Source organism: Rhyacophila brunnea, unplaced genomic scaffold (genome assembly GCF_057557595.1).
Source record: "Rhyacophila brunnea isolate RB1 unplaced genomic scaffold, BYU_Rbru_1.0 scaffold_1, whole genome shotgun sequence".
Lineage (NCBI taxonomy): Eukaryota > Metazoa > Arthropoda > Insecta > Trichoptera > Rhyacophilidae > Rhyacophila > Rhyacophila brunnea.
The window spans coordinates 60,151,359-60,165,059 of record NW_028232751.1 but is presented as its reverse complement, the minus strand read 5'-3'; the positions used below and the strand labels follow the sequence as shown (position 1 = coordinate 60,165,059).

General features: G+C 31.6%; 2 protein-coding genes across 2 annotated transcripts in view; one reads left to right on the top strand and one right to left on the bottom strand.

Moving 5' to 3' along the window:
* The first annotated feature begins 238 nt into the window (after positions 1 to 238).
* LOC147080014 (uncharacterized) lies at positions 239 to 1,267 on the top strand. The gene is made up of 3 exons (XM_085946250.1): positions 239 to 386; positions 535 to 825; positions 1,260 to 1,267. The coding sequence occupies exons 1-3, from the start codon at positions 239 to 241 to the stop codon at positions 1,265 to 1,267; spliced, it is 447 nt and encodes a 148-aa protein (XP_085802376.1).
* Positions 1,268 to 1,663: 396 nt separating this feature from the next.
* Positions 1,664 to 13,701, bottom strand: part of LOC147080013 (uncharacterized) — a 49,413-nt gene continuing 37,375 nt past the window's right edge. Inside the window, exon 2 of the mRNA XM_085946243.1 lies at positions 1,664 to 1,749. Within this exon, the coding sequence (XP_085802369.1) occupies positions 1,664 to 1,749 (86 nt within the window). The remainder of the gene's footprint in view (positions 1,750 to 13,701) is intronic.

Sequence of the window (13,701 nt, the reverse complement as noted above, 5' to 3'; positions counted from 1 at the left end):
CAATTAATTTGTAAGTATTTAAAGTAAGCTATATTTGAATATAATCAACAACCAATTATAATGTCTCCACGAAAGACGAAGCGCAATCTAAAAATAACTCAGTAGCGTTTACTGATTGGACATTATGACAAATTTATTCCAGACTGAGTCAAATGTTTACATTGTCAAACGTCAGCGTGCAGAATTCGGGATATATATTTTGTTATTGAAAATACAGAAGAAATAAGTACAGTGCATAATGGCAAGTAGTTCTAAAACAGTTCGTGGGAATGCCAGAGACATCATTCTAAAAGTATTGCAGTTCTGCGATGACGAGAAAAGACAAAAGGGATTGATTATTCCTATTGATAACGCGATACAACGGGTAGCGGATAAAAAATATAAATGTAGGATACAATATAAATTAATACTTACTTATTATTTGTGAATGTAAACGGAAGCTCGAATTCCATAATAACGCCTCGACAGAATTATCAACATGTATTAAATTACGATAGATATATATATATTATATAGTATTATTCTATATTTCAGGTGTATCAAGTAGGACAATTAACCGAATTAAAATTGAAGCATCTAAGACGACAGATGAAAGACCGAAAATTCCTACGCCAGGGAAGAAAAGGACAAGGAAGAAGATAATAGAGCTGGATAGTTTTGACCAATGTGCCATACGCCATAAAATACAAGAATTATATTGTGTCAGAAAAGAAGTGCCAACATTAAATACAATTTTGGCTTCTATAAAAGAAGATATGAACTATAGAGGAGAACGAGAGACGCTCAGAAAAACGCTTCTTGCAATGGGATTTAAATTTCAAAAATGTCAGTCTAAAAGAAAAAATTTGATTGCGAGATACGATATTTGTGCATAGCGAGCAAGATACCTAGACATTTTACGTAAAAATAGACAGTTAGGTAATTAATCTAAAGCGCCCAGTAGTATAATATTGATGAAACTTACATTCATCCCACATACGCCGTATCAAAATGCTGGCAAAGTAATGAAGTTCACGGCGTTTTAGCTTCTGAATCTGTCGGGCAAAGATGGATAATTCTGCTTGCGGGTGGAGTCACTGGAGAAATGGGTTTCATCAAAGATGCTTTATTAATTTTTAAAGCGAAATCATCCACAGGAGATTACCACGATTCCATGAATGCTGACAATTTAAAAAAAATGGGTAACAGAAAGACTTTTACCCAATTTACCCGAAAACTCTATCGTAGTAATGGATAATGCATCTTACCATTCGGTGCAGCAGGATAAATGTTCAACAATGGGTAATCGCTTGGGTGAAATAAAGAATTGGCTTCTTGAACATAGAATTCCAGTTGTTGACGAAATGCGAAAAAGCCAACTTAATGAATTAATTTTATCCCACAAAGGTCCAAAGAGATATGTCATTGCTTCGAGCATACGAACTGCTTGCCAGCCATGGTCACACGGTAGTAAGACTTCCACCATATCACTGTGACCTTAATCCGATAGAATTAATCTGGGCCACAATGAAACGCAGGGTTGCTCAAAAAAATGTCGGACAATTGAATAGCAATATATGTGGATTAACGGAAACAGCCTTTGGAAGTATTACCACAGAAGAATGGCAAAATGTGTGTTAGCATGCCATAAAATTGGAAGAGCAATATTACGCCAGATATGCTATTATGGATCAGACAGGACAGATATGGATGGTTTTATTTTTACCGTAAATGGTCCTGAGAGTGACACAGAATCGGATGATAGTCTATCTGGAATTGAACCATTATAGTAGTTATATAATTTCTACATTGTTTGTGTAATTTATAGTTTGTTATCGTGTTTTATTTAAAATCCCATTGATGTTGATACTATTTTACTGTCTTTAGAGTGAATTTAATTTATTTTCGCCTTTTTTATTATATTTTTTCCATGACTAAAATATACACAATACTACTTTATATTTTACAATTTATGATTTTTCCAACTATGCATTTCTTCCTCGTGGTTATAAAGAAAGTAACGCGTTTTTATTTTGATTGTGTTTATTTTTTATTTTAATATTTGTACATAAATCTACTACTAATAAAAATTTATAAATAACTATTTTTTGTTAGATATGGCAACATTCTCAATGTCATTCTAACGCCCTCGCTGAAATGCCAATTTATGATCGTAGATCTATAGTATTATTGCATTATTTTGTGGTCTTATTAAAATAATCTCGGCAGGTTTTGTGGGTACATCGTTTGACTAGCACAGTCAAGTGGTTGTTCAAAGGAATACAATTAATTAATTAATAATGCAATTTTTAAACAAAACCGAAAAAAATAGGTAAATTAATTATATTTTATTAATGCACAAAAATTATTAATAGTTAATCTATTATTATTATAAAGTATTGTTTCATAACTTTATTGGGGTTCGTAGTATTACTAAAATACTTTTTTTATTAAAAATTGTGCAACGATTATAGCAACACCATTCATTGTTAACCTAACAAAGTTTCGTTTTCCTAGCACCTCCCGACTTTCTGTGCGCCTAATACAAATCCTTTCTGAAGAACGTAAAAATAATGAGTAAATTATTGATCGTATTGAATGTTATTCAATGATTGTATACAAACCAATCATTGCCGCCTGCCGGTACATACATTTATTGCACGATTTTATTAAATATAATACTCCAATAAAAAATATTTATTATAAAAAATGACGGCATTCGAGGAGTTCGGTGTTCTTCCCGAAATCGGCAGCATTGAATTAAACATATAGGTTACTTATTATATTGTAGTGGGCAGTTTTGTGGAAATTTAAATGCATTATTTTCACACTCGTCACATATTAATATGGTCAAGTATCCCTTATTAAAAAATCTCGGAAGGTTTCTGTGAGTGCATCTTTTTACTTTCTGGGTATTATAAAAAATTACTCTTCTCGTTCATACTCTCCTAATACAAATTTCAGCTACAGGTAATTCGCGGTTCGATTTAAAATATGATGTGAATTATTATAATAATTACTTGGCTGCCTAGCTATTCACTTCGTGAACACGAATATTATTATCGCATTCCTTCCATAGATTATTTAATATAATATTTCTATAAAAAATAGTTCTATATTATTTAAAAGCATCTAGGTAGATATATATATTATTTTATTATTTATATAATATGCTCTCATCATGAACCAGAGATATAACATTCGTTTCGGCAAGTGACATGCTGTACAAATTTGATTATGCATACAATTACAACTAGCTTTACAAATAAATTTAAATTCAATTCTAATCTGAATGTATCAGAATATAATATTATTGATATGTAATATACCTACAGTCGAATTTGATTATTATGAGGAAGATGGGACTGAATTTGCTCGTTATAAGCATTACTCGTTATATCGTTATATAACATTTTTCGCGCCACGTTCTATTTAAGAATAGAACATAAAAAATCTGAAAACCATCGTACTAATCCCCGAAACAAGCATGGCATCTATAAACTACAAAAGAAGTTGTTTTTGTAATGAAGTGCTGAGCCGCCGGCACTATATACGAGTAGTAACTCTTTGAAAAGGATTTTAAAACTAATTCTGATCAGACATGTAAGTAGATAGCAGTAATATGTAAGTAGATAGCAGTAATATCAATCAGTGACGTCCCGTGGGGGTAGGCAGATTGAGCGTCGCTTGGGGGCGGCAGTTACTCGAAGGGCGGAAAATCGAGGAAAATTGTTTGGAATATATAGAAATAGATAAGTACCTTAACTTAGTAACAACGAAAATATCTTTCCATTAAAAAAATCAGCTCACTGGTTTTGTCGGGTTTGCGATATCTAGTTTACTTCCGTTGCCCTTCGACGTCCTTGGTGACCAGAAACGACACGTGCAGATTTGCGAATAATAAAATTACTCTGATATTTGGTTAGTAATGTATCCATACAACACATTTCTTAGATATTGGACTCACGAAATGATGATAAAAATAATGTATGAACAAATGAGGCGCCATTTTAGCGCTGCTTAGTGGCAGCAATTTATCGAGGGACGTCACTGCATCGTCTTATCAGTATTTACGTTTGTTTTTAAGTATTTTAATTTCCTCGTAAATATCACCCACTTCCTTATCCTGTGTGGTACCATACACATGCATAAGCTAAAACTGGTATATCTGCTGCTGGTTCAAATGATCAAACTAGCTACTCTATCAGATGAACAGTTGAATTTAACTAAGTATACGGTCTTTACATTCTTTTTAAATTGTATATCAATATATAAATAAAATTAAGCTAATAGATACCAGTGGCGAAGATTGGAGGTAGGCTGTTAAGATCTTACATTAATAGTTCACATTAAACTTTGTTAGTCATACGTGATTGTTTTTATTGAACTAAGGCTATATATTACAGATGGTTTTGGTTAGTTTTTAAAAATCAATTAAATCCTGCCTAAGCCAAACTACAACAGTTTTGGTGTATTTTAGGCGATCCGACAAAATTGTGCACACTTCTTCATTCATACCTTTTTGTTTTCGTTGAATTAGAAATACATATTACACGTCAAGTTGTTGGTTATTTTTTTTAAATTAATTTAGCCCTGCCTAAACCAAACTCAGATAAAAAATATTATGTTATCTATAAAATATCCAAAAGTAGGTATGATATAATTGGTATTATCAACGGTGGCTGGCCACCAATTATGGTTTTTAAAACTGATTTCAATTAAAAAAACAAATATTTACTATGTAATTTATTTTGTAATTTTTGTACTTAACAATTAAAATTGAAAATAAATGCTCTCAATCAAATTGCCAAAGTTCATTTGAAATAAGTGTTTAAAATAACAAAACTACATATTTATAGATTTTTATTGGAAACATACCAATAATTAATTATTTTAATTGTATTCAATGTCCTGCACGTTGACTTCTTGTTTTCCCATGTATGTACCTATTTATTGTATCCGAATATTAAAATCAATATTTTTGTATAATGTACCGATTCATACAAATGAAAAAAAAATGATACATGTTTTTTGAATAAAAATGCAAGTCAACCATGTAAATCCATTTTGTGTGGAGGATCTTAACAGCCTACCTCCACCCTTCGCCACTTCTAGGTACTTTATTTTACATTATTTTTAATAATCGTGATATTGATAACACTTTTAATTATTTATTTTATTTTATGGTGTAAGCATCTACCTATATAATTTAATCCTATGCACTCCATATAATTAATTTATAAAATATATTATAAGTGTAAATTAATTTTCAAACTGTGTGCTGTATAATGTCGAGTCCAAATCACAGTTCGAGTACTCGAGTACACGTAAGCAATGCAATGTCTTATCCAGCTAAATACAGGAGTTTTAACGGGTAAAATATTAAAATGATGATAACTCGATGAAAGAAAAAGTTTAAAAAAATATTGCATGGTACAATTAAAACTCTCATACAAAATATAATAATACTGCACTGATTCTGTATTCTTTACTTTATTACGTAATGTGAAATTTCAATTACACAAGGGATATTGAATCTAATAATATAATTCGAGATTTCAAAAGGTTATGTTAGTTTTATAAGTTACGGTTGATCCAGGCTTATTGTATACTTAATCAACTGGCAAACACATACACACTTTTCAATTATGGTAATTTGTTTGTATCGGGGGTGGATTTTGTTTGTCATTTATTCATTGATTGCTGCTTGTGCCATTGAGAGTGTGCATGTAGTATGCTCATATTTAGTTAGACTATATTTTCTTTACGGTACATGTATGATGTATGCATGCAATTAATTGTACAGTACAGTACAATAGTACACTAAATACAATATATAAGCATTATTGTTTTATCCGGTCATAAACGATGAAATTGTTGATGTAGGTACTAATGATATGTATGATTTAGTATAAAAACTAATTTTAAATATTTGAAGTGTTTGTAAAAACTCATAGTAGATATTATATTTACATTCAGTAAGCCCATTAAAATTTCATTACTAGTCAATAATCACTCACGATGGCCGCGCGGCTTAGTCGTTGGCCTATAACCTCGTGGGTCCCAGGTTCGAATCCTGGGTTTGTATACATATTGTTTTTCAATTTGTGTATGAGCCAGAGTATGGACATAATAGGTTGAGCAAATGGCTATCATCCATTTTTCGTAAAAACAAAATCTGTTTATACAAAACTTTCACTCTGTGGAGGCTCATAATATGATCGGAAATGGTAAAAAAATGGAACTAGATAACGTATTAGAAATTTAATACAATTAGTTACCTAATGAGATATGTCACCAACTATATTTTTATATATTGTACATCTTGACATATTATTCTCACTTTTTTACTGTTGTGGTATTTTTCGTAATAAATACGGGCTTTTAGGCTACAGTATGTAGGTAAACTTTTTTAATTTGCCTTAATCCTGTTTAAATTTAAATATATTTATTTTTCCATATAATTAACAGTCCAAATTTAAAATTGAAGACGTTCACAACATGTCAAGAAAAAAAAAGAAAATAAACAGCCACCTAATAAATAGTATCAATTATATTTAAACAAAACGAAAAATGCGTAATGAGAAGAAAAATACAATAATCATAAAAATGAGGTGAGTATACTCTAGAGTCTAGAGTCTAGATTGAGAATATATAAATCAAAGTCCACCTAAACTCACGTCACGGAAGTGAAATATATAAAAATTTGAAACGATTTGTTTGAACACAGTTATTGTCGTTCCAATTTATATTACCATTCGCAGGGTAGTTCAGTAATACACTAATAAAATAAACTATAGTTGTCAAGGATACGCTGGTCAATACTACCAAGATGGCTATAGTTTTTATTTAGATCGTGAATACGTCGAAAAAACTAAAGATCTCTTATAATTTTTAGACTACGGTATGTAGGTAAATTTAAAGAAAGTCAGTTGAATAAAGCAAAGGCATGTTCACAAATGTCACGTAATAACACGTGATGAAAATGGTAACGTGTATGATAAATAAATAATAAGTGGATCCTGGTCTCTTTAATTATTAATTTGATGTATTTCGTTTGTTCCACGACAGGGTAGATTAGGTTGTTCGTTCATAGAGTCATTGGATTTAAGTGTGTAAATTCTAATTTTGATGCGAAACTACCCCCTTAGACGTGCGGATCTGTCAAATTGTGTAGCAATTTCGAAAACTGTGATATAATATACTTGCTCGTTGCATTTAACTTATTCTTTTATTTAAGTACTTCATTTTGCCCTCATTCTTATTAAATTCGATTCCTGACGGAATATGGCGCCCATCTGATTAATATTATAGCTATGTCACAATAATTATCACACACACTCAGTATGCTGTAACTGGTAGGGATCCAATAGGTATTAGCGGAAACAAAGGACGACACGCCTTGAGAAAAAATGGTAAGTATATTGCTCGCTAGCCGGCGATTTATGAATCCTACGTATCAGAGACTAGGATTCACTTATTATTTATTTATCATACACGTTACCATTATTTATAGATATCATGACACATAGTCTCAAGGAAATGAGTATCATACATTTCATTCGAACCCTCTCCATAATAAGAACATACTTCAGGCGATGCTCTCAATCCTGTTGGTTTAGTATTACTGATACGGTCGGCTATGAATGGCAGACAACACAAACATAGATCCCTCCAAACCAACCCACCCCGAACCACTTTCGGTCTTAATCGAGCGTATCACGAAGCCCTACGTTTAGATGTGAAGCATCAGCAGTTTTTTACGCCTGGGAATGTCTCAGGAGCAGATGCCCAAGTCTCGCTTCGCTCGCAAGTGAGCTTTGACTGAGTTTACTGAAAGACGTAATTTAATAAAAAAGTGCCATGGGAGAGAAAGGCATGGAAACTTAACACAAATAAATAAATTTAATGATATTATATAAGATACGAAAAAAATAAAGCTAAACAACAAGGACAAACAAAATTATGTGAAGAGATCTTCACGTCCGTAATAAGACGCCGCAATTTTTTTAATGGAATATAATTGGCTTTTGTGGCGACTAGAACGGACGACCCTATCGGCCCAACAGCTGGTTGGACCGACTCAAGTATCTCTTCCCTTTCGGATCACATTCTCGGACATTCCTAGAGGATGTGGTTTGCATCCTGTAATGTCAGACAACAAAATTTTAGCGAAACTCGTAGGTAGGTATCTACTTAGCATCATAAAAAACATTATTTCCTCATTAATAAACCGATTCATACACGTTATCAACCACTGGTCAATACTATTAGATATTATGAGTCACGTGCCTATACGATGTGTTAGAATTTAGTTGCAGCACAACACTTTATTAAAGAAAATTTAGTTACATCCCTATTATTTTGAGAAAATAATCATTGAAACAGAATATAATACTATGTAAAATAGTGACGAGAGCATTTTATGTTATAAATTCAAGAAAGTTTATTATTATTATTTATTATTATTATTTTATTTATTAAGGAAACAAACAGTTACATATTGATTACAAAAATTTAAAATATAATAATGAAAAGTGGCGTCATTATATCACGTCGGGGTCACCATTTGTAGTTCTACGTATTTTAATGTCGCGGTTATAATTTTAAATGGATCTGACATTTTATTAAGAACACTCGGAACAATTTTTGGATGTTATATTTATTGTTTTATTAGTGAGTGATTTTGTTATAATTTATATATTATGTTTCACATTGAAGTTTTATGATATACAATGCTTTAAGGTTATTTAGTTTATCTCAACCGTTCGGTGACGCAAGTTCACTATCGACCGGTTAGTTATTATATCTTGTCGATAGATGTTACTATACGTGGAAAATGTCATACCGAATGAGTGGTAGTTATTTTTGTTACTACGTGGAAAAGATCAATTTCCTGCTGACAAATGCATCTCGCTTCATATACTTTGCAAAAATTGAAAATGCAATAGTTGAATAAACAAACTGTATTTTTTTATACTCTATTACAGAACAGGAAATACGTTTTCAGTTTGCATAAACTGAAACTTTTATTAAGCCATTTAAAAATGTCAAAACATTTCCCCTGCAAATGAAAGCGGAAATACGAGACTCCAACAAAGATAAGTGAAATGTGAATAGGTTGCTATTCGAATTAAAATTAGTTTTGCTTGCATATTTACTGAATACAAACTATTCTATGTAAGTAATCTCTTTTGAAGATATTTTGACATTTTTATTCAACAACATATTCAATTTTTATTTTGTTTGTTATTTGTGCCTCTGTGTTCCTGATGATGATAATGAGCTAAATTTTCTAAAATGTAATTATTGCAGAGTAGAGAGTGATCAAATCATTTGGGATGCTACGTGTTGTCGTGTCACTCAGTATTGATTACCATGCCTCTTTTCAAAATGTCCTAGTTACCGTGTCCGGAAACTTGTACGTGTGTATTTCTCTGTTTGTATCGGAAATATATGATCGTCTATTAAAGACCGTCCAACCTCTTTAGGTCGTATTATAATACTGACATAAAATTCATGACTAAATAAAACACGGTTCTTGTCGGTTAACACACACTTTACAGGAAGCCAGCAGCAAACAAATTTTGAAAATAACCGGTATACTGGATTATTTGTTAGGTTAGGTTTTCATTCTTGAATTCATGAATTTTGCCAAAATCAGCTATGAAAATTGAATTAATGTTCATATTGAATCTAATAAAATTAGAGACTTTATAGTATATTATAGGTGAACTGTGCCACGGAGAAATGTTTTAATTGACATGTAACCCCTAGTTATCTCTTTCCAGCGATCCTAACATATTGTCGTCTGTATAGCTGAATGTATTGAGATACCTACGCGTATCGTCTGTTCACTTGGACCATCGTTTAGTTTAGGTGATATTTATCTTCATCTTCTACGTTGGCTCTCGATGTATCTGCTGACGATGAGCCATTCCAAATAATTATTTTCTCTTTCGCCGATGTCTTCACAAACTACGAACATTTTTGGATAAATAATATTTGCGAAAAAATGTACTTACCATACATCATATTTCGTTTTGATGATGAGTTTCAAAGTCTCAGCTGATTTATCATTTTGTCCCGGCAGACATCGATAACTTAAGTCCTAAAACGCAAAAAAAAAAAACTTTAGAAAACATTATATATTATATTATATAATATATACACAATATATTATATTTGGACAAAATTTATAGACATGGTTACATTTATATCGCATGAATTGGTTACATTTTTGATATTGCTATGTCAGTCATCGCCAAACAGTGCAAAGGTAAGATTGTCGTTTATTGTTAAAATATTGAAAAAACAAATCTTCCATTAAAATTGTTTATAACCGCGAGTAATACCTATGTATGAATGGTAAAAATCATTTTTTTTTCTAATTGAAATTTTATGTTTTTTTCACGCCGTCACTTAAATTTACAGTTAGTTTTAATTTATAACTTTTCAGTTGACCGAGAATCAAAATAATTGAATCAGTTTAGTTTAATATCGGTACATGGCTGCATCTCTTTAATCTAATACGGATGTTGGCAGTCTCTTGAAGAGGTTTCATGATAGTTTTCTTTTATGGGATTGGGTGTAGATCATTTGCCCAATTAATTTGGTTCATGTTCTAAGTACAAACACATATTGAAGTAAACGACGTGAACTTACAATGTATTTATTTGAATATGATCAGTTTTATAACCAAAACATTGAAACCATCTAATTTATATACTACATTGTGTCGAGAAAAGTGATAATTAATGAGATTAGTATAAGTACCTACATTCATTATGAAACTCGCACTTTATCATAATGTATCGTTCACTATGTTCTTTCTTACCTCTACCAGAATGTTATATTGTATACCTAGTATTATTTAGTAACATATTCGGTACAAGTCGGTTTACAGGAAGCCAGGACGTGAAAACCGCGCTAATTTTCATGGCTGATTTTGGCAAAATTCATGAATTCAAGAATGAAAACCTATCCTAACCTTAACTAAATTAAACTAACTTAACCTAACTTAACCTAACCCAACCTAATAAATAATATAGTATATCGGCTATTTTCAAAATATGTTTGCCGCGGGTTTCCTTTAAACCGACAAGAAACAAATATTCTAAGGTTATTTTACCGCATCATACTTATTTATTACAAAAATAACTTATGTAGCAGAAATATTAATATTTATGTTTTGTAGCAGCCCTGCAATCAATGCGATCAATTCCTGCAATGAAATAAGTTCGGTAGGCTGGCTAACTCCCTGGGGACGGCATTGCCTGGTGTGCGAGCATCTGCTCCTATATTTCCTACCGCCCCTTCTCATTTACCACCCCAACCCCCTCGCTGTAGCGCCTCAGATTGCGGCGGTGACTTGTTTCGCCCATTATTCAAATGATCCACTTTTTTGCAGTTTAAATTTATTGTGATTATTTTTTTCCTATCAAGGAAGGCATCAAGATAACGCTCCGACTGAATCATTTTCTTATCGATTATTAAAATTATAATGGGCGATTAGTTATTAATGCGTTTTTTTTCATAAACTGATGAGTGATGACACTGGGTACTGGCCACATTGTTTTACAGTATAACTTTGGAAAAGACAACAAGAGAAACCAGTGACGTCCCTAGACAAAGTGACAAAAGGCTTTAAATCTAAAATTGTATGCAAATTATTTATTTTTAAAGAAACATGTGCACCAAAAATCTTTAAAAAAACCAACACGTCATCGTCTACAGAGGATTAGATCATTTTCACAAAATATAATCTCAAAAAACAATGTTTTTGGTACGTGTAGGTATGAGGCTCTGACAAGTTTGGAGACCCCCTTATAAACATTTTTCCTGTGATATAAACCACTATTGAGTATTACAATTAAAAAATAGGCTTAGTTTACAGGACTTTTTATGCTTCCGTTATTATTTTAAATAAGATCTCGGCATTTTTTAACGAAGCGACCGCATCGTCTGCTTCATGCACATATTCTGTGGACCTTGCGAAAATGCGAGCATACTAGGACTCATTTTTAATGTAAACATCAAACGTATAGCTGTATCCACTGTGTCCATGCACATACTACCGCTTTTGACAGGGTCAACATTTTTGGATAATATGTAAGGTAAGGTATAGGATGGAAACAGAGATTTATAATAATGAGTTATATGATTTGTATAAAATTATGTTCCCATGGTTTGCATGGTTCACAAAATTGGAAGGATGGAAGGCAAACAAATACCTCGACAACTTTGTACAAGTCATCTCTTTCCACGGTGAAATGTAATACGTACAATTTACATGTAACCCCTTTTATTATATCAAAATTTATTATACGAGGGAGGGTCTTGGAACAAGCCATTGGTCTGGGAGGATATATTTAAGATAGTTAAAAAATAGTAACAATTTATTGTACATTAATAATTATAATTTAATATTTCTATATTATGTATTTTATACTTACTCGTCAAATATCTACACACTAATGATTAAAAATGGCATTAAGTTCAATAAACATATTTATTATAAACCAGTCTAAATAAAGAATAATAATTAGACTACTTCTTTCTATTATTTATTATTTGATAAATTTATTGCTTTCATCAATATATTAAAGTAAATACAAATCTACCAATTTATTAAGTGTTCAATTTTCACATGGCTTCCCCATCCAGTTGAAAGATCTTTTTCCTGTCATGTAATTCCTTTGATGTGATCTACCGAGAACTGCATTCTATTACATATAGGTAGGTACTTACAATTGATATATATAAGGAATTGCAACAATTAATTTGTTTTATCATGTCATATTGCGAACGTTTTTTTTAATTCGTAATGTTCACTACATGTAAATAAACAAGTTAAAATAAGAACTACGAGTACATAAAATATTTCTCTTTTACGCTAGCGGCTGGCCGATATTTTATTATGATGAACAATTAATTATTCATGTTGATGTTTTTGATTTCCCTAACAAATTAAATGAACACAATGTCAGCTTTTATGCTCATATGGGGGGGGGGGGGGTATGAGTGGAATGATTGCTCATCTACCCTTTTAAAGCGTTGATTCAAGTTTTGTTTTCAAGAAAGATCCACTTACCGAATTGTATTTGTTTGTTTCCAATCTATATAATCGTTTCATCCCCTTAATATTCAACCATGACTTCCTTTATTTAGAAAGCCGCACCCTACCTGGGGGTGCGGACAAACTTTACTTTAACAATTCACATACCTACTTTATTTTTTTTTACATAAAACTTTATACATTAACATACTTACTATTATATTCTGATTGAGTTTTCAGATTGTTATTCATTTTGGTGCTAGATACATCCCAATTGGGGATTTTTCCTCCTTTAAAAGTATTCACGGGCTTTTGTCCCTAAACAATTAAAACGTTAAAAATGGTAACGTACTTACGGGATACAAACAATAATTATATAATAAAAAACGTAATAATCCAATATGGGACAAACGAGGTTATGTAATGTCAGAGTAGGACTTGGCAGTCTTGCGGAAAGCCAAATATAATTTGATCAACAATTATTTAGTTTTTTTTCTGCAGTCATTTATATGCGTGAAAAAAATGCAAATGAATAATTTCAAACATTAAAATACGAAGACGACCAATAAAACATACATATTTAACAAAATTATAAAAAAAGAGTCTTAAAAAATGACTTATTTACTGAACAAAGATCGAAATCACAAATATACCACAATCAACTC